The following is a 22,547-nucleotide window of genomic DNA, read 5'->3' as shown; positions in this document are numbered from 1 at the left end:
AAGTGACTAGTGTGTACACACAGTGGAGTAAAAGAAATCTTTAAAGTGACTAGTGTGTAAACACAGTGGAGTAGAAGAAATCTTTAAAGTGACTAGTGTGTAAACACAGTGGAGTGGAAGAAATCTTTAAAGTGACTAGGATGTAATTACAGTGGAGTAGAAGAAATCTTTAAAGTGACTAGTGTGTAAACACAGTGGAGTAGAAGAAATCTTTAAAGTGACTAGTGTGTACACACAGTGGAGTAAAAGAAATCTTTAAAGTGACTAGTGTGTAAACACAGTGGAGTAAAAGAAATCTTTAAAGTGACTAGTGTGTAAACACAGTGGAGTAGAAGAAATCTTTAAAGTAACTAGTGTGTAAACACAGTGGAGTAGAAGAAATCTTTAAAGTGACTAGTGTGTAAACACAGTGGAGTGGAAGAAATCTTTAAAGTAACTAGTGTGTAAACACAGTGGAGTGGAAGAAATCTTTAAAGTGACTAGGATGTAATTACAGTGGAGTAGAAGAAATCTTTAAAGTGACTAGTGTGTAAACACAGTGGAGTGGAAGAAATCTTTAAAGTGACTAGTGTGTAAACACAGTGGAGTAGAAGAAATCTTTAAAGTGACTAGTGTGTACACACAGTGGAGTAAAAGAAATCTTTAAAGTGACTAGTGTGTAAACACAGTGGAGTAGAAGAAATCTTTAAAGTGACTAGTGTGTACACACAGTGGAGTAAAAGAAATCTTTAAAGTGACTAGTGTGTAAACACAGTGGAGTAGAAGAAATCTTTAAAGTGACTAGTGTGTACACACAGTGGAGTAGAAGAAATCTTTAAAGTGACTAGTGTGTAAACACAGTGGAGTAAAAGAAATCTTTAAAGTGACTAGTGTGTAAACACAGTGGAGTAGAAGAAATCTTTAAAGTGACTAGTGTGTAAACACAGTGGAGTAGAAGAAATCTTTAAAGTGACTAGTGTGTAAACACAGTGGAGTAGAAGAAATCTTTAAAGTGACTAGTGTGTAAACACAGTGGAGTAGAAGAAATCTTTAAAGTGACTAGTGTGTAAACACAGTGGAGTAGAAGAAATCTTTAAAGTGACTAGTGTGTAAACACAGTGGAGTAGAAGAAATCTTTAAAGTGACTAGTGTGTAAACACAGTGCAGTAGAAGAAATCTTTAAAGTGACTAGAGTTAAAACACAGTGGAGTAGAAGAAATCTTTGAAATTTAATATTGCATTCAGTTTATTGATAGATTATCTAGAATTTTTCCCCCATAAATCTAATCTAAATTACATCTAAATTATTCCAAATTTATATCTTAGATCTAGATCTAGTAGATATAGATTTTAAGAGTGCTAAATCAGAAGTTTAGTTTAGGTAGATCTACATCCTCATTCTAGTTCCATTTAAATGAGAATGCCAATAGCTCTGTTGTTAACTGTGCTGAAACATCGAAGTACAAGCACGATATATCTGTTCTTTTCTTCTTTTTTAATTACAAATCAATGCTGAAAGATTATCTAAAAATCGCTCGTCTGACATATTGGACATATCCGGTAGATTTTCTTATCCTATATAATACAGACGTTACTTCAAAAAAGATGATTACGTCCTACGCGTCATGCATTCAGTCATGCATATTAACCAATGACCTAAATTCTGCCAAGTCACTGGTTTTCCTGGCTAGCTCAGGCAACCCATTCCATGCTCTAATAGTACTAAGGAAGAAGGAGCATTTGTAGACATTTTTCCTAGCATATGGAATGAGGAGTGTGCCTTTATTTTTGTGTTATTCTGAGTATTTTATTAAATTTTGTATTTGAAGATTATGGTTCAGTGTTTTATGTATAATTGCTACTTTACTTTTAAAGTCTTCTATCCTGAAGGCTTTCTAAATTTATGATTTTACTAAAGGTGTTACTTTAGTCAAATGTGGATATTCGTTTGTTATGAATCTCACTTGTCTATTTTGTGTCTGTTCCAGTTTCCGTAATGTGTAATATAGGCTATCTCTTTATCAATAATAAGCTATTAGTTTGTAACCAGTTTGTTATTAAGTTAACAGCAATGCCTGGTCATGCGGTTAGCCTGCTGGACTGATTATCTCGACGGTCCCGTGTTCAGACTCTGCTCGCTGCCATTCCCCGTCGTCCAGCGGGAGTTTTGGACAAGGAAGTTAATTATATTTAATTTTGAAGGAACATCCGAAACATTTAAAACAGGAAAAAAACACCATTTACAACGGCAACTAAATCTTTGAAAAATTATTACTTTTGACAATCAAAATAAAATCACGTCTTGAATATTCCTTGCGAAAAGGCGGATCCGACATGGACAGGGCCCCCTCTGAGTTTGTGTGATAATAAAAACTCTCTTTGTAATCTTGTTGATTCAAGAGTTTAAAAAATTATTGTTCAGGAAAATTTTATAAGTCTAGATTTAAAGAATTGTTAAATTATAATAATATTAAAAAACGGCGTAATCAGCCGTAGTGTACCGATAATGCGATAACTGAGTAAATTTAATGCTTTAAGTTATTGAAAGATTATCTATGATTAGCTTATATTTTTACGTAGATCTAAAATAGATTATATCTAGATTCTAGAAGCAGATCTAGATCTAGACTAGATCATAAGTTTAAGAGTTCTAAATAAGTCAAGGTCTAGTGTTAGATCGAGATGTCCAGAATGAAATACCAATAACTAATCGCACAAGTACTGTCCGCTGGCCGAATCAGTAACAGAGTTAGCTGATGGTTTCAAAATGACGGTTTCGATACCAGGTTTGAGCCAAATATATACATTTAAAATGTTTAAAAATTATATTTTAAGTTGAATAATGAAGATAGCGTCTTTAAAAAAATGTATTCAAAAATGTTTGCCTTGTTTTTCTGTCAACTCACTTTAAATTCACTTTGTTCTTTCTGTTTCTCTCACTCTTCTATTTCTCTCGCTCTCTCATTCATTTTATATCTCACTCTTTGTTTTCTGTCACATTCTTTCCTTCTTTCTAGAGTGTCTTCTTGTTTATTTCGGTCTCTTTCCCTCTAAGTCTAACTCTAACCTGGCTGTCGATACCAACGGTGAAGATCATAAGAAAGAACATGACAGACCACAGCTGTGGTACAGGCAGTTTGCTGATAGCTTCAGGGTAGACAACAAAGATTAGCCCTGGACCTTGGTCAACCACTTGATTGATAGCGGTGTCAGTGGCGTGAGCCATGTAGCCCAGGACCGAGAAGATCACGAAGCCAGCAAAGACGCTCGTACCACAATTCACAATCGGCACTATCATAGCATCTCTGGAAAACAAACAGATTTTGTTTGTACTATATTAAAATTACTTGTGTGTATGCAGTGTTTAGTGAGTGGCCTAAATTACTTGGTTACATAACGTGAGCGTTTGTGTTTGAATCTCATGTAGACCAGGAAGTTTGGGTTTGACTCGAGTTGTGTTTCTGAGCACCCAAATGCATCCATGAAAACCTTCCTCGAGACAGCCCCTTGTCCCACATTATACAGCATGAAAGACAGCCTATACAAAAGCAATTCAAAAGGCATATGAAACTTGTTGGTCATTTTGCTGTCCAAACAACACCCTGGTTAACATTCCCTGAGAAGAGGTCAATAACGATTACCAATGCCCAAGTCAAAGACAATACCAACACATAGTGGATGGTTAATTCTTACCAATACCCAAGTCAAAGACTATACCAACCAACAAATAGGGGATGGGTAATTCTTACCAATGCTTAAGTAAGACCAAGCTAAAGAAATACTTTCATCGTTTATTGAATTAAGCTACAAATTTCATGCGCGCGATAAATAATATTAGACATTATTTTACTGCCATCTCTTTCTAAGAGTAAAACGTATTTCTTTCTAATAAGAGTAAAACGCTTCAAGAATATTTCTAAGGTTAATGATTGTTCATTTTAAACTGTATAGTTGAGGTCTAACTACTTGTATAAAACACTTGTACTAATGAAGGCCTACTTCAAATGAATAGTTCTTTTACCTAAAAACATTGTGCTTAAAGTTGTTATAGCTTGCCATAGTGATCAGAGATCCCCAGGCCATTCCAACAGAGTAAAAGATCTGCACAGCAGCGTCACCCCAAACTTTGAGGTCTAGAAGCTTTGACCAGTCCGGAATAACATAAAAACGGATTCCAATCATTGCCCCGGGCAAAGTGACGCCTCTGACCAGTAGAACTGTCAATACGATGTAAGGAAACAAGGATGTGAAGTAGACAACCTGGTACAAGAAGAAATTGATGTACATCAAATGTTTTGTTTTCTTGCTCACTTATAATAGAGAACAACAAAATAGTTCTTAACCAGTTCATGTTTTCATATTTCTTTTTCAATCAAATGTTTCATTGCTAGTCTTAGTGCGTGTGATTGGAAAGTGGAAATAGAAACGGGACAAGAATGACTTTGACTAAATCCTTTTGACTCCCAGTGCTAAGCCATTCTGGGAAGTTAGCCTCCTTTGAATTCATGCCCATCCTGCTGTCTTCGCTTCTTGGTCTATTGGAAATCTGATTTACCCTTTAATGTTCCTCCCGTAACATCCCAATAGTTTTAAGTATCTATAATTGATTGTTCCGGATTTTTTTGTGTGCAAAACTAATCAACGTCAACGAATGTTTGTTTGCTCTTCTAGCCCATGCTTAAACGTTGCAAAAACACATTATCAATAATATGTTGTTCCGTTTTTTATAGAAATAACATATAAATGCTAAATTAAAATCTCTATACTGACTTATGTTTCATTAAGTGTACAAATGTTCGGAATATTGTTTTATAAAAAATTAATTATGTCCAATGATTGTTTGAAATCGCATAATTGACTAGTATTACACTTATATTCTTTGACAATGCGTCACTATAATTTGATTATCGATATCAAATTGTTCCGTATTTTCATCTTTAAACATGTTTTAAAAATACCAACAATTTACTAGAAAGATTTTTGAAAATCACTTTTTATACATTTAATTTTCTTGCTGACACATAACATAAATGTTTTATAATCGATAAAGAATGTTCCGGATTTAGTTTTGAAAAGATTATCGACTTACATTACTTACATTTTCTTACAAATCGTCGCCAAAAATTTCCGAATTTTATTTAAAATTCTACTAACACCAAATAAGTGTTTGAACTCCGTCTTCTAATTTGGGAAACAAATAATCTTCTCGTTTATGAAAAAATGTTGTTCCGGATTTTTATGAAAAATATTTTAACATCACTTCTCTCGTACAGTACATTTAATTTTCTAGCTAAAACATTACAAAACTAATTATCGTTAATATTATGTTCCGATTTTTAAGGAAAACAACTTCCAAACACCAAAGTATAGTATGAAAATCTCTCCACGAGGCTGTAGTTCATCTAATTTTTATACGAGACAATCCAAAAAATTTTATTGACGGTATTACATTTATCTTTATGTGAGCAGGTCAGGCAGGCGCGAGTGGGAGGACCTATTCTCTTCTGCTCAACATTAAATTATTACAGACAGTAGGCAGATGTTAGCGCTACTGGGTGGGCTCAATCTGTGACACCTCAGTCTATGACCAAGGGGCTAGAGTCGCCTAAGAAACCAGACATACTAAACTAAACTAACTGAAAGCAAGATAACGAAACTTTAGTTTAGGATAAATAAACACAACGAAACTTTATTAACATACAAAACAATAAACCAATAATAAAATATACTATACATACACTAACCACTACAACTAACTAAAACCCTCTAAACCTACGCTTCTACAAACACCAACAAACTAACCAAACCAACTATCTAACACAAACTGATCAAAACAACTAACTAACTAAAGAGAACTAAATCACTACAAGATAACTACTAGACCTAGATCTACACAAACACACTACAATAAACTAGTCTAGATCTACAATATCCTACTACTACAACCAACCCATAACTATAACCAAAACAAAATCACCTTAGTCTTAGTACCTTACTGTGACAAGTCAAAAACTCGCTGTCAGAGTCACTCAAATTTATCACAGCATTAATTATTATTTTTCCTTATTTAATTATTTTATTTTAATTATTTGTCCATCCTACCCCTAAATCATTCACCCGCCACACCTTTTCCTCTCTACCAGGCTAGACTTAGTCCACCACCTTGGAGAAAATTAGGCCAGTCCTTTCATTTATTTTCCCTTGACCGGGGCAAAGATACGCTCAGACTCTTTGATCTCATCGGCAGGATGTCTGACGCCGCAATTGACTCCCCCCCCTCTTGGGTGGAAGGTAGGTCACTCTCCCCCCTCCCCCACGTCTCTCTTTGATCTAAGAGATTACACGGGTCAACACACCGCGTGATACTCCAAGGTGCGGCTCTTGTCGGACTTCACCCACGTGTAAGCTAATTCTTAGCCTAGGGCATTTCCTGTGTCCGCCCGCACTTTTCCAGGCTTATATAAAGTAAACCAACTCAAGCCAGACCCTTTTTCATTTCTCATTCGAGCTGAGCTATCGAGTCTGGACTATCTCATTTATTCTCTCTCCTAGAGGAATACCTGGTGGTAAGCCGAACTTAATCACAAGTTCCATCTTAATTACTCTGTGTATATTTCCATTGGATTTTATCATGTGTATTTTGCCTAGTTCATTTATATTTAATTAGTGCATTGTGTATTTCTCACTGGCGTAAGTAGAAAACATAAACATGTCCTATGTATTTATTTATGTATTGCGTTAATCTATTAATGCTACGTTGCTCAATTGATCGTTGATGCAACCATGTATATATTTGTACATCTTAGTCTATTTCCTTTATCTCGGTTGACCGCCTTGATAATTTTACTAGCGCACTGATACTGCGTTTAGAGAAGATATATGAATTATCTCCCCTTTACTTATTTTACTCTAATGAGAGTTGCGCCGCTTGAAGGGACATTCAAGCACGCTCCATTGTTCTCGACCCACGGTCATATACAAACAAAGCGTCTCGGTCGCTGATCACCGCCCAACTCACCCCCCCCCCCTTTCCTTTCTCTATCCACCTGTGTTGTTTATTTGAGATTATTATTTCCCCTTCTGTGTACATTTTTATATTATTACGTTCCCTTTTATGTACATTTGTATATTGCTACTATTGGCCATCTATTTTCCAAATCCCATTTGTCATCATCTCCCCACTATGCTCTAAAGCAATTTTACCAATCTGACGAATGCACCTCAGTCGAGGGCATCGATAAGATGTATGAGAGATATGTCCTAACTTGTCTTTATTTATCCGCAGCCTCCCTCAGGTGTCTGCCTATTTATCGGATCACTTACCTGCCTATTGCCTATTTGCCTACTGGCCTATCTATGTGCTTAGTGCTAATCTGCGCTGCACTTGCCTAGTTGCTACCAAGAATCAACTATTGCCTAGTTATTGGATCAACGATCTATCTACCTGCAGTTGTGCTTAGTGCTATTCAGCGCTGCACTTGCCTATTTATTCATTGGATCAACGATCCATTTACCTGCATCTGTGCTTTGTGCTATTCAGCACTGCACTTGCCTACTGAGATCTACTCAACTCTACCACTTGGCGCTATCGGCATTGCCCGCCTATTCGACAGCCCACCTGTCATCTTATTAGGTGCGACGTCCCTATGGACTCAGGTCTGTGCGAGACGTCATAGCTACGCCAACCCTCTGCAACTCACTGGACATATCCTGTCAACTACGCTGCCCACGGCAGATCAGCTCTGCCCGCAGTAACCTTGTGCCCACGGTAGCCGGCCACCCGCCCTACTGTGCCCACTACAGATATTAGATTTTGGGGATTGAGACTCCACAAGAACTATATCACCGGCGTCCCTCTATCCGCTAGAGCGCCACCTCCAGCTGCAGAACCTCAAGCCAGGACACAGCCAGCTGCGACATCAACAGGACAACCAGCTAAGTCAGAGGACAAAGTGACATACTCTCTTATTAGGTGCAAGAGTGATGATTAAATATATTATTCACTAGAGATAGATGCAAACCCTCCCCCTTTTATTCTTATATGTATATTTATGTAAATAAATATTCTTCATTTTTAACTTTTGTATCTATCTTTCATTGCTTTGTCTCGTTGCGTGTCTGCTCCCGATTCATATGCTGATAAGTGGGGGTGTGATAGCTTTAAAAATAATCATCCCCTAGACGCGGGGTCGGCAACCTGCGGCTCGCGAGCCACATGCGGCTCTTTGGACGTGAAGCTGCGGCTCTTTACTTCCATACGTAAATATTATTTATTTTATCGAAACATTTTTCAAATAGTTCTGAATCTTTTAACTAAGAAAAGGCACCGATTCTATCTCTCAGCCTTATACCACCCCCCAATACACGTGTCGTTAGTCGTCGGAAGCTCTCAAATGACGCCATGGTAGGATGTTTCTATGTAGGTTTTAATTCGCTTTCGACGTAAGACGAAACGGCATCTTCACTGCGTGCTTTGGCTGTGACGTATAGTTTGTTGTTTTAAGTAAATGAGTTAGAAGCGAATGATCTTCTCAAAGTTAGAAACATCTACAAGTAATGCTAATCTGGCAAGCTTTGCGGTACCAATAGAAATTGCACAAAAAGGCAAACCATTTTCAGATGGTGAGTATGTCAAAGACTGCTTCCTACGTGCGTCTGAAGAACAGTTTCGTGATTTCAACAAAACAACAAAAACAGAAACCTTGAAAAAAAGTCAAAGCTATGCCACTATCCGCTAAATCAGTACAAGATAGAATAGCTAAAATATTTTCAACATATTTCCAGGTAGAAGATATTCAACTTTCTTCTGCCTTATCACTTGCGGCCTAAAAGGCACGGCACAAGTTGCCCATTTTGTCTGGTATATGTCTTCCCAAGGTCCAAAAGAAGATCTTCATGACAAACTAGAGGGGAAGATAGAGCGAATGCCGTGCAGACATGCCTTGAAGACAATAAGAGTTAAATAAAATCGTTTAAGCAGCAACTAATGGAGCCAGAAGTATGACAGGAAAAGTTAAGGAGCAACAACGATTCTTCGAGCCAAATAAACCACCGAATTCTTACATTTCACATTCTTACATTTCACATACAGGAAGAAGCGCTTTGTGCCCAAACATTTATGGCAGAAATAGTTGAAGTCATAAATTTGATAATCAAGATAGTAAACATCATCTTATCAATTGCACTCTACCATCATCATTTAAAAGAACTCTTTAACGAGATGGAGACAAAGTATTCCGACCTCCTTCTTTACAATTAAGTGCGATGGCTTGAAACATTTTGCTTTGTGCTTGTATGAAATAAATACATTCCTAAATGAAAAAGCATTAATCACCCTGAATAAGAGAACGACAAATGGTCGCAAAAATTTACTTTATGGTGGATATAACAGGGAAAGGAAATGAGCTGAATCTAAAACTACAAGGAAATTGAAACCCAGGCTACGTTTTGGTAGAAGAATTAGTTTATTTTGAAGAAAAAAATATTATTTTTTTTGCAGAAGATATGCACTTACTTCATTTTCAATGTCTAAAGCAGACTCGCGATAAAAACCAGTGCAACTATTGACACAAATTACTTCAGCACAGTTATAAAAAAAAATCAAAGATGAATTTCTTGACAGATTTGAGCAGTTCAACAAAACTATTCTAGCATTCCTAATAAATCCTCTCAACAGTTGAGAGTTGAGCCTATATTCGAAGCATGGAATAGTCTTCCAGAATGCTAGAGTGAGGTGAAGTTGGCATTTGAAGTACTGACTATCTTCGGATCGACATATTTGTGCAAGTGTTATATTCATATATAAATAAAAGTACAGTAAGAAATCAACTAACAAATGAAAATTTAGAGTCGTGTTTGAAACTAAAACAATTTATGAACCAAATGTATCGCATCCAAACTTTCTAAAACCATGCGAAGTCAACCACCCATTGAATTTTCTCAATTGTTTGTAATTCAAGTACAAGTTAGTGTTGTAAGTAAATGTATAACCGCTCTAGTTGTTACTGAAAGAAAAAATAATTATCAAATAAAACCATATATATATTATCTTATTTGGTGTGGAAAAAATGTATATATGAATTAATATATTCGTTTTTTTAAATTAAAAATTAATTGTGTAAATACTATTTATTGTTGACAAGAAAAAATTTGTGGCGGCTCTTTAAAAACTTTAAAATTTGGTAAATTGTCGTTTTTGGCTCTTTCGACTCAAAAGGTTGCCGACCCCTGCCCTAGACATTAAACGCGCCAAACACACGTCACATTTCCCCACCTGTCACACTTACTATTAGTAGTATTAGCATTCGCTAAGAACTAAACAGACTATAACTTATAACTAAGTTTACTAAGGCATAATAAAGAAACAAAATAACACTAGTCTAGATCTACAGCAACAATAACAATACTAGATCTAGAATCTATCAATAGCTGTCAGTGTTTATAGAGAAACAAAATTAGAAAATAACACTAGATTCCCTAGAATTAGAATAGATCTACAACAGCAATTATAGCAGTAATATTAGATACAGCAGCATGTATTTCCGCAGTAATATTCATCAGCAGTAATAATAGCAGGCCGTCCCAGGTACAGAATAATAAAATAATTAGACGACAGACCACAAAGATCTTCGGCTGTCACACAGACATACTATACTGACCACTGGTCAACTGTACACTGAACTGTTTTAAGACAGCATGTAGTACATCACTTTTATACTATCCCGCACTAACCTATATAAATATGCGGAAGTACAATTATAAAAACTGACACTAACCTATAAAAATAAAATATATAAAAATAGATCTAACCTATACAACAAAAATACATATAAAACTAGCTCTGGGAGCGCAAGCTCACATTTAATTCTCTTTTTCTTTTACTATTTATACAAACATCCGAAACAATCTATTATATAAACTTAAATCTATTGTGTTCATACTTAAATCTATTTAAAATTAATTTTTAATGGATTTTAGTTGTTTTTTTTAATTAAGATGACGGTCAGACCGACTGACGGACAAACAACAATGCGGCTTTGATCCTCTTTAAATAAATTCTATTAGAACTCAGTGCACCAATGTCTATGAACCCTCGTTAAATATCTCGTGTTAATAAAGACATTTTTTTGGCACCAGCCTATTGTGAGGTAATGGAATTTCTTTTAGACGTCATATGGATGAATGGATTCTTTAAATGTAATGCTAAAGGAACGCACTCGGTGCACCAATGTTTATGAACACTCGATAAATGGCTCATATTGATGGAGGCGATTTTTTTGTCTAACTAGGCCGTGTGACGTAGGTTGTTTTTTTTTTTACTACGTCGTGATATGGAATGAATTCTTCCAATGAAATGCTAAAAGAACTTGGTATAGTAATGTTTATTTAATATCGTTATGTGACTCGGGTTTAAAAAAGGAATGATATCTTGATTTAGATCTAAACTAAATTTTTTATTACAGTGTATCTAGATCTGGATTTATATTCTAATTAAAATCATTTGAGACTATTTTAGAATCTAGATCTAGAATTTCTAGATCTAGTTTAGACTGATATAGACTAAATCAAGATGTAGAATTTAAATTTCTAGACTTAAAGTGTAGATTTTGATTTCCAAACGTCTTGATCAATATTGCAATGTTATAATATACTAAAAATAATCTACTATTTTTAAATTTAATGTTGCATTCAGTCTATAGATAGATTATCTAGGATATTTGTTTTACATAAATCTTATCTAAATTACAGCTACATTATTCCAAATTTATATTTTAGATCTAGATCTAGTAGATATAGATCTTAAGAGTGCTAAATTAGAAGTTTAATTTAGGTAGATCTACATCCTCATTCTAGTTCCATTTAAATGAAAATGCCGATATCTCTGTTGATAGGCCTAACTGTGATGAGACATCGAAGTACAAGCACGATATATTTGTTCTTTTTTTTTTTTTTTTTATTACAAATCAATCCTGAAATATTATCTAAAATCGCTCGTCTGACATCTTGTACATATCCGGTAGATGTCATGCTGTAATGTGTAATATATCTCTTTATCAATAATAGGCTATTAGTTTATTAAGTTAAGAGCAATGCCTGGTCGTGCAGTTAGCGTACTGAACTAATTATCTCTACGGTCCCGGGTTGTTTATTTGTTTCTTTTACATATTTCGGATGTTCCTTCAGAGTTGAAGATAGTTTACTTCCTAGTCCAAACCTCCAGTAGGACGAAGGGGGATGCGAGCATGCAGCGTTTGAACCAGGGACCATCGATAAATCTGAACGACAGTCCAGCGTGCAAACTGCACGACCAGGCAGGGTTCATACCCTGCTCGCTGCCAACCTCCATCTTCCAGAGAGAAGGAACACCCGAAACATGTAAAACAGAAAAAAAAAATCATTTTTTTACAACGGAAAATGAATCTTTGAAACATTATTACTTTTGACCATCAAACTTAAATCACGTCTTGAATATTCCTTGCGAATAGCAGATCCAACAGGGATCCGACTCCGACGGGGCCGCCTCTGAGTTTGTGTGATAACGCAAACTCTCTTTGTAATCTTTTTTTCTGCTTTTCTTCGCATATTAAAGATATATTAGCTCAATGCTATCTGCTATTCAAGAATATAAAAACGATGTAGGTATAGCTAGTTTTACCTTTCCCGAGGATTTGACTCCTTTGCTCAGACATAAGAACACAAGGAACCAAGCAAGTAACAGACACCAAAACAAGGGCCAGCGAATCTCCCCAAGTGACTCAATGCCATTCGATTGACGCAGAACATTTCGCCTGTTTCAAAGACAAAGTTCAAAAGATAACAAAGTGAGAACTGAGCCAGTCACTTTCGGAGAATAAAGGAAATCAACTTACTCCCAGAATTCCAAGCTGGCTGTTTGAAACTGGGATGTATTTGTTTGATTTTGATTAAGACTCTTGAACTTTTCCTGTATGCTAGACACACACTTGTAGGTGTTCCAGTGGTTCTCACATGTTGTCCAAGGCAGGGTAGCATTCATACTCATGTAGATATAGTAGAAGGTCCAGGAAATAATAATATTGTAGTAGATACAAACTATGGTACAGATAATCACCATGCCGTATCCAATACCTGGAATATAAAGACATGAACAAGTTCCCTAATGAACAGTTTCACTAACAAACAGTTTCACTTATGAACAGTATCACAATGAACAGTATCACAATGAACAGTTTCACTAACAAACAGTTTCACTTATGAACAGTATCACAATGAACAGTATCACAATGAACAGTTTCACTAACAAACAGTTTCACTTATGAACAGTATCACAATGAACAGTTTCAGTAGTGAACAGTATCACAATGAACTATTTGTGGGAAAAATGGATAAACGATAAACATGTCTCATATTCTTTTTTGACTGTCCAAGTCTTGTCGAACTTTTATATCGGACTTGTCTGGTAACATAGACTCAAATCTTTTGAAAGAAAGGATTTTCACCTCTAAAGCCCTCGCTCACATTGAGTAGGGTGAATAACAGCTAATGAGAAGTTATAATGATATATGTGTTTTTGCATTTAGAAAACAGCTCGACACTTAAATTATAACTTTAATTAAACTCATATAAATCATGGTACACTGCATCAACAGTATCAATGATATATGCGTCAAGATTTATATTGAAATTAAAAGAATAAGTGATCAACCTTTGAAAAGGGGACTCAATCTCCACACAGAAATGGGACTTAGGCTGGCAAATTGCCCGTACGCTGTCTCCATATAAAATAAAGGAAAACCACACAGAACCAGGAATGCAAAGTAAGGAATCAAAAATGCTCCTGAAAAAAAAAACATTTAAATTATTCAAACATATAATTAATTTAATAAACTAAAAATAAATTAAATTCAAATGCATGGAAGTGCCTTAATCATGAATATAGAAATAAATGGACTGGTCGGTAGGAATCGGTTTCATTTGGTGGAGAGCAAATTACTTTTCACATATAGAAATTATGATCTTCAATTTTGAAAATTATTTTCTTTCACTCATTTTGTGTCTGCTTCAACTTGTTCTGACACAGGGAAAGTGGGTTGTTTGTTTTTTCTAGTATTTTTAGTTAATATAAAAAAAAAAAGCAACTCAGTTATTTTCTATTTTTACCGGTCCCGAAAGCGGAAAGTCACTATTTGTTTTGTGTTGTGTCTGTCCGTCTGTCACGTTGAATTCTTTAAAAAAAAATGAAACTACGATGATTATAGTTTGCTCCTTGCAACGTTTAGATGCAACGTTTATTGTTTTGTTTGTCTCTGATTGCGAAACGTTTTGCTTTTAAAATGAAATATGTAGACCGTTTCTTTTTCATTACAATTTTAAAGACACCATGTTTTAGCATAGATTGAGTTCTATAAATATAACAGCTATTCCTGCCTGGTTTCGGCCTCTTCAGCCATTGCCCGGTTACTCCGTTTTTTGCGTGGCTAAAGGCCGAGCCACATTTCTACACTATGCTGCTGCTAAGCATGAAAAAGCTGCCGTGATGAGTGAGTCCAATGATGACATCAGATTTTAGAGCTCTGTTTGAATAGATGCATTGAACAATACACAGGCTTGCTTGAGTACCAGGCAGTGATAGACACCTGCATCCATTTATGTCATACACGTATAGACTTATACATAACAAGTGAGGGTGCAATTTGTTATGTAATTAGGATGAAATGTGCTTTGGTAATGTAAAATCTTTAGGACAGGTTTACACTGAACTATATCTTCAAAACAATCACTCAGCTTATTGAAGGGCTTATGAATATTGACAATCTTTATATATATTTCTCTTCTTCAATCAAGAGCTTAAACGAGAAGAAGAAGTAAAAATTATTTCTGCGGATAGTCCACGAGAAAAAAAGAGGGGGGGGGGAGAACACGTAGTGACAAAATAGCAGGGCAGGACCATTGTAACCAAGAAATATCACTGTTTTTTTTTTATTTCTACCGTTAAAAAAAGGGGGGGGGGGGGAGTAATCTACTCTGTAGTAACTATCGAGACGACAGAGCACGCTCAAGAGGTTGGACACCATAGAAAGATCACTCTTTTATTTTTGCAACGCGGACGGAGGGAGTTATCCTAGGTAATTTAAGAGGCGAAAAAAAAAAAGAGGGGCGGGGGGTAGTATTCATCCGTCCTGGATAGCAGGGCCGGACTTAACCATTGTAGAGCCCTATGCGAAACGGATTTGGCTGGGCCAAGTTTGGGTTGGGATACGGATAATAAATGAAAATTAAGAGTTTGTTTTAGAAAATAAATTCGTCTTTGCATTTTATTCATTCTTTACTACGTACAGAACTACTTTACGAGCCCTGCGTGTAGCGAAGTCATACAGTATATCATAATAATTCTGTTTCCTACATAGATCACGCTCAATAGCAAGAATTACCAAATGTTTTAATCTATCTACGAGAATTTTTGATCTCAAGTAATACTTCATTAGTTTGAGGCGCGAGAAGCTTCTTTCACTAGATTCTATAATTGCATAATGCCGTTTTTTTTTATCGCGCGTAGGATTGGCGTTTTCCATATTGAATGACACCCCAAAATGACAATTTTCGTCTATATATTTCAGGAGATTAGTATGAGTTTTCAAAAGATTTTAATAATTTCCGATTATTTCCAGGACTTTTTTGTATATTTTGCAATTTCAGATTTCCAGTACCTCCGAAGGAAATCTGTTATAAGTTATCAAATTTAATTTAATAATTTATACACATAAAATTGGCGAGAGTCCTATAGAAGTGCGGGGCCAACTGCGGTCGCATAGGTTGCAGTGGCCTAAGGTCGGCCCTGCAAAATAGCGGCGTATGCTACGCCGCCTCTCGACTAGTATAAAATAATAACAACATGAATACATCTCCGCCCATCGCTGTGTCATGCCGTCAGCCGGCTAAACAAAACAATCCTTTTGTTTCGTAGACATCTATTTTGTATGAACTAGCATTGGGTTTGTTGATAGTTCATAGCTTCGGATATTCCTGCGGAAAATATCGAAACCTCCTTTTTTTTTTTAATCTGCTGAGTGGGCTCTTCGAGGACCGTCTCTGGGTTTGTGTGAAAACACAAACTCATTTTATAATCGTCTTTTTCTTTTAAATTTGTTCTTCCTGTTTGTTCTACAGATTAAAAAAACACACTTTTGTTCTGAATATTTTCTGATCCAAGTTTTGTTTGACACTAAACCCAAGTGTCCACAATTTGTCTTTACTTTAGACAGAAATGGACGATCAAATCTAAATGAGAATTAACACGCTTTAAAGGAAAGAATATCAAGAAAGTAAACATACGACTCTGAACACTATCACGACACTAAGCGAGAGGTTATATGCGGTGAAGAAACAGCGCTAAACATCATGTCATCAAGAATAACATTGGAAAAATATTGAAATTAAAGTTTAAACACTAGGAAGACTAATATGTTAACATTCTGAGCACAAGACTGGACGCCATGATAACCATACTATCAAGACATGAACATAACAAGCAAAATACAAAAAAATACTTAAAAAACAACAACAAAGCTTATATTAATTGTATCAATTAGTTTGAATCAGTCATGTAATTAAATTTGTAATAGATCTAGACTAACAATAATAAATCTGTGTGATTAATTATTTTTTTTTTACCAACCGTTTTTGTTTTGCGCAATTTCATGATTTTAGCTTTGTTGGAAAGGGGTAGGGGGAGTGAGAATGGGGTTTCTGGGTGATCGCTTTTTAAATGTAATTTTTTTTAAAAAAAGGGAACAACCTGAATTTGAACTTGTGGGTGAAAGCCTTCTCAACCCAACGCGGGTAACCCCTCTACTAGCGAAGAGTCTATGAACATTGAAGATTGTAGAGTTATCTATTTTTTTCTATTTTATATTTGTGTTCACTAAGCCTCAGACGGCAATCTATAAAGGGGACTAATTCAGCGTATAGCACCACTTAAGTGAAGTACAATTTCTTTCTCTTGTTTGAGATACCAAACAAAAAAGTTTATTACCAATAGTTAATTAACTTATTGGTAAATTTTTGAAAACCGTTTCTTGTGTTGTCAGGTACAAAAATAATTGTGCACAATTTCAGTTGATTGAGATTGGGTGTCAGAGAAATAACGTGTGCAAACTTTTGGCCAGACAGACAAACAGAGTGAGTTGATATAAACTTTGTAAAAACTTAACTGTTTGTAGACAATACTATCAAGACATGAACATCACAAGTGAACGGTTTGTAGATGAGACTATGAAGACATGAACATCACAACTGAACGGTTTGTATATGAGTCTATGAGACTATGAAGACATGAACATCACAACTGAACGGTTTGTAGATCTGCATCTGTATATGAGACTATGAAGACATGAACATCACAAGTGAACGGTTTGTAGATGAGACTATGAAGACATGAACATCACAACTGAACAGTTTGTAGACGAAACTATATGAAGATATGAACATCACAACTGAACAGTTTGTAGACGAAACTATATGAAGACATGAACATCACAACTGAACGGTTTGTAGATGAGACTATGAAGACATGAACATCACAACTGAACAGTTTGTAGACGAAACTATATGAAGATATGAACATCACAACTGAACAGTTTGTAGACGAAACTATATGAAGACATGAACATCACAACTGAACAGTTTGTAGATGAGACTATGAAGACATGAACATCACAACTGAACAGTTTGTAGACGAGACTATGAAGACATGAACATCACAACTGAACAGTTTGTAGACGAAACTATATGAAGATATGAACATCACAACTGAACAGTTTGTAGACGAGATTATATGAAGACGCTCTCTCACCGCCTCCACTCTTATAACAGAGATATGGAAACCTCCAAATATTTCCTAGTCCTACAGCAAATCCAATACAAGACAAGAGATACTCTAACCCAGAGCCCCACACCTCTCTTTCTATTTGGCAAGAGTCCGAAATATTTTCTTCTGACTTCGGAAGCACAACCATCTGAAATAGAACAAAAATATAACTTGAAATATGTTATACCAACAGCATTCGGAAACCTCTACAATGGCATTATAAGTTGAATAATATTTGTGGATTCAAACATTTGTGTTGTAAATCTAAATCTTGATTATGACTTCTCTTGTATGCATCTGCTCGAAACATAAGAAATTATCTCAATGAACAATTAATGTACAATGTCCAATTAATTATTGGTAATTAATATTGCGCTTGATATCGAAAAATGGAAATACATTCTACAATATTAAAATGCATAGGTGTAAATGTGGAGTTCTTCCTCTTACATTAAAAAAAAAGTATTTTTATATCCCGCTTGTTCTTCCATTGCATTTAAACATTTTTATTATGATTTAACTTTGGCACACTAGCCAATCAAAGATAATACAGTGTAAATAGATGAAAGAAATACACTTGTTTGAAATGCTCTACAACATTGTGAAATGTGCGTATGGAAAATATAGATGACTTTCTTGGTTAGGGCTGCAAGGGAGGTAATCAATGTAAGGTAACAACTTACCAATCAGAGAAAGTCATAATGACCTTTTTACCGAGTGAATAGTCTAGTCACTCCGTGTGTCTGTTGTACACTTGAGTTCTAGCACTTCCACTTCTCGGCTCAAGTTGAAACTTTGCACAATTATTTCTATTACATGACAAAACAAGATTTTCGTTTCTTTTTCAAATTGTTGTTTCAAAAGGCAGCACAGAAATCACAAAATAGATTGAACCCTAGCCTAGTGGTGAGCATGCTGTCCAACATGACAGTTGAGCTCAATAAGTTCCATCTAAGATAAAGGTCAACCAGTACGATGACAAAATACATACACAGTGACTTCACAGATAGTGCTCTTGTAAGATAGGGTTTACTGATTAACCAAATGGTTTAACCTTTTTGGACAAGAAACCTATCTGGCATTGCATGTGTTTATTTAAATTTTGAGTCATTAAAAATAATTACATGATTGATGCAATTTCACTCAATAAAAACAAGTTTTTTGAAAAGTTTTATTTTTATTTATCTACTAGAAACAAGCAAGGCCTATTGAATTTAATGTTTATCTCTATCTATAAAAGAGGAGAATGCATTATTTCTAACATTTTGTTTGACTCTGCCCCTTACTCCCACGCAAACTTCCTTTTGAAAGGATTCTCTGTGTCTGCTGACAATTTGTCACGTCTGCCAAGACACTGACACGTCTGCAGTTTGACTTATATCAGTCAAGAAAGTATGGAAAATGGTGATAATACATTCTGCATCATATCTCAAAATAAGAAAGTTAAGATAATATAGCACTAGAGCTGTAGGCTACTAGAGGCATCATAAAATAAATAAATTATGGCTTTTATATAGCGCCATCTCAGTTGTGGAACAATGGGGGGATCTAGGAGAAGGTTTTTCCGTGCTGCCTTTAGGCGCTCAGTAATCACAACTCAGCCCGAGTCGGGTGTCGAACCTCGAGCCCCCTTAGCCAAGCTAAGTTCGCACTTAGCCTCTCGACCACCCTTCCCGTATCATGGAGAAATCTATTTAGACCACTTTTAGAGGAGAATGTCAGCTTCCCCATTCAAGTACATGAATGATCACCTCTATTTATTTGATTAACTGACATTGTAAGAAGTTCAACATCTAGGGAGATGACTTACAACTAGTTAATGGCACACTACTTTTACTGTTCTACTATAGTGCTAAAACATGTATACAAATTATGACATAAACATTTTGTACAATTCATAGACTTAAACACTACAATGTATTGTATTATGTCATATAAACAAAGACGCCAATCACTTTCTGTTACTATTTATAGACGTACAATTTGATCAACAGCGGAATCACGGCCAGGCAATATGAAGCTTTCAGCTAGTAGCCTTAACTGGCTGTTTGTTCTGTTGATGGTCGAGTACACTAACTTTGGTTTCGGAACTGGAGAGAGCTCTTCATCTCTAGAAGATGGAAAATTATTCAAATATTTTATTGCTATTTTCAAATGATTGACTAAGATATTAAACAAATATTTGAAAGTAAACCTTGACCTTGAACTATATGTTTGAAAGCAAACCTTGACCTTGAACTGTATGTTTGAAATGAAACGTTTAGGAACACGTCATATTGTTTGGTCTACTTCTAATAGAAGTATAGGAGCAATGTTCTTGTGCTCTATGTCAGTGATGCCTAACCTTATTCGGACTGCGGCCATTTCCATTTCCGATACTCGTGTCACGGGTCACATTATCGAAATGATAAGAAAGGGAAAAAATAGTGCAAAAACCATGATATTAAAAACTTGACTCTAGATCTAGTAGGCACTTCAATTAAATGGGTATTCGAAGTTTACTGGAAACTAACTTCTGAAAATCGACTGCATAGATGAGACACCAAGTCGGAGCACTGAATCTAGTCCATCAGGCGATAAATAACATTGGTCACGCCAGTTTTATCATTGAAAAATTTTGCTCGCACAAACATTGTGACCAAGCTTGTTTTGGGAGATTTTGGAACAGTTTCTGCAGGTAACACGAGCTATACAAGTGTAAATCGGCATCGCTCCAAATTTCGCTAGCAGACATGACTGACTTAGCAAGTCTTTGAGTCTCAGTTGCAGAACTGTCGATATCACGTCGGCCTAAATTGGATTTGTAAAAAGACGTACGATATTTCATTATTCAAATCATCATCATTATCATCATAGCATCAGAAGTTTGATCATTCTTTCACTCCAGAGAGACATATTTAGCTTCTGATCGTGTGATCAAGTGTTACAGGTTGGGAAGTGAACAGTGGAAACATATTTAGCTTCTGATTGTGTGATCAAGTGTTACAGGTTGGGAAGTGAACAGTGGAAACATATTTAGCTTCTGATCGTGTGATCAAGTGTTACAGGTTGGGAAGTGAACAGTGGAAACATATTTAGCTTCTGATCGTGTGATCAAGTGTTACAGGTTGGGAAGTGAAGAGTGGAAACATATTTAGCTTCTGATCATGTTATAAAGTGTTACAGGTTGTGAAGTGAACAGTGGAAACATATTTAGCTTCTGATCATGTTATAAAGTGTTACAGGTTGTGAAGTGAACAGTGGAAACATATTTAGCTTCTGATCATGTTATAAAGTGTTACAGGTTAGGAAGTGAACAGTGGAAACATATTTAGCTTCTGATGGTGTGATCAAGTGTTACAGGTTAGAAAGTGAACAGTGGAAAAATATTTAGCTTCTGATCATGTGATCAAGTGTTACAGGTTAGAAAGTGAACAGTGGAAACATATTTAGCTTCTGATCATGTGATCAAGTGTTACAGGTTAGGAAGTGAACAGTGGCAACATATTTAGCTTCTGATCATGTTATAAAGTGTTACAGGTTGGGAAGTGAACAGTGGAAACATATTTAGCTTCTGATCGTGTGATCAAGTGTTACAGGTTGGGAAGTGAACAGTGGAAACATATTTAGCTTCTGATCGTGTGATCAAGTGTTACAGGTTGGGAAGTGAAGAGTGGAAACATATTTAGCTTCTGATCATGTTATAAAGTGTTAGAGGTTAGGAAGTGAACAGTGAAACATATTTAGCTTCTGATCATGTTATAAAGTGTTACAGGTTGGGAAGTGAACAGTGGAAACATATTTAGCTTCTGATCATGCTATAAAGTGTTACAGGTTGGGAAGTGAACAGTGGAAACATATTTAGCTTCTGATCATGTTATAAAGTGTTACAGGTTGGGAAGTGAACAGTGGAAACATATTTAGCTTCTGATCATGTTATAAAGTGTTACAGGTTAGGAAGTGAACAGTGAAACATATTTAGCTTCTGATCATGTTATAAAGTGTTACAGGTTGGGAAGTGAACAGTGGAAACATATTTAGCTTCTGATCATGCTATAAAGTGTTACAGGTTGGGAAGTGAACAGTGGAAACATATTTAGCTTCTGATCATGTTATAAAGTGTTACAGGTTGGGAAGTGAACAGTGGAAACATATTTAGCTTCTGATCATGTTATAAAGTGTTACAGGTTGGGAAGTGAACAATGGACCGCCAGCTAAACAAAATCAAACTTTATTTTCATTCGGTTTTGTTTATTCAGCTGTGTTAAAATCGCCAAATTCCACAGCCATAGAGGCCATTCAGTTGAGGCACTTGCTTTGAGTTCATCCTCACAAAAATGACAATTTCATGTCTCAAATAAAAAGTAAGTATTCCGGCTTAACACGTGAGGCTGACAGCTTGAGCTGTATTCACAGGACACACTTTACCAATCATTTCATTTTGTTTTTCTTAAAATGTGATCAAACCCATTGGCTTGTTATGTTTCACAAAATAGTAAAGACCTGTCAGCTTATTATTTTTTTGGAAGTTTCTACATTTAGAGTTTAGAGTAAACTTCTCATGTGTTTAGCTCTCTCATTTCATTCACACCCACATGTGGAGTGGCATGTTACCACTCAGGTTCTTACCCCAGGCCCAAAAAGCAGAAATGATGCGGTGTGTTAAAGACAAGCACAAAGATACAGCCTGCTCAAGACAGCAGCGGAAATTTCCAATATCTTAAAATCTTAAAATAACTGTCAA

General features: G+C 35.8%; 1 protein-coding gene across 2 annotated transcripts in view; it reads right to left on the bottom strand.

Annotated features, from left to right (window-relative positions):
- The window catches only part of LOC106053554 (sodium- and chloride-dependent glycine transporter 1-like), a 29,283-nt gene that overhangs the window by 5,293 nt on the left and 1,443 nt on the right, over nucleotides 1-22,547 (bottom strand). For both annotated transcript variants that reach the window (XM_056039553.1, XM_056039552.1), the window contains exons 2-8: nucleotides 19,805-19,934; nucleotides 17,810-17,972; nucleotides 13,664-13,795; nucleotides 12,849-13,086; nucleotides 12,635-12,767; nucleotides 4,001-4,239; nucleotides 3,047-3,284 (exon numbers count right to left, since the gene is read on the bottom strand). In XM_056039553.1, the coding sequence (XP_055895528.1) occupies nucleotides 3,047-3,284; nucleotides 4,001-4,239; nucleotides 12,635-12,767; nucleotides 12,849-13,086; nucleotides 13,664-13,795; nucleotides 17,810-17,972; nucleotides 19,805-19,934 (1,273 nt within the window). The remainder of the gene's footprint in view (nucleotides 1-3,046; nucleotides 3,285-4,000; nucleotides 4,240-12,634; nucleotides 12,768-12,848; nucleotides 13,087-13,663; nucleotides 13,796-17,809; nucleotides 17,973-19,804; nucleotides 19,935-22,547) is intronic.

Source organism: Biomphalaria glabrata, chromosome 8 (assembly GCF_947242115.1).
Source record: "Biomphalaria glabrata chromosome 8, xgBioGlab47.1, whole genome shotgun sequence".
Lineage (NCBI taxonomy): Eukaryota > Metazoa > Mollusca > Gastropoda > Planorbidae > Biomphalaria > Biomphalaria glabrata.
The sequence above is the reverse complement of the archived record's forward strand: the minus strand, read 5'-3'. Positions and strand labels throughout refer to the sequence as shown.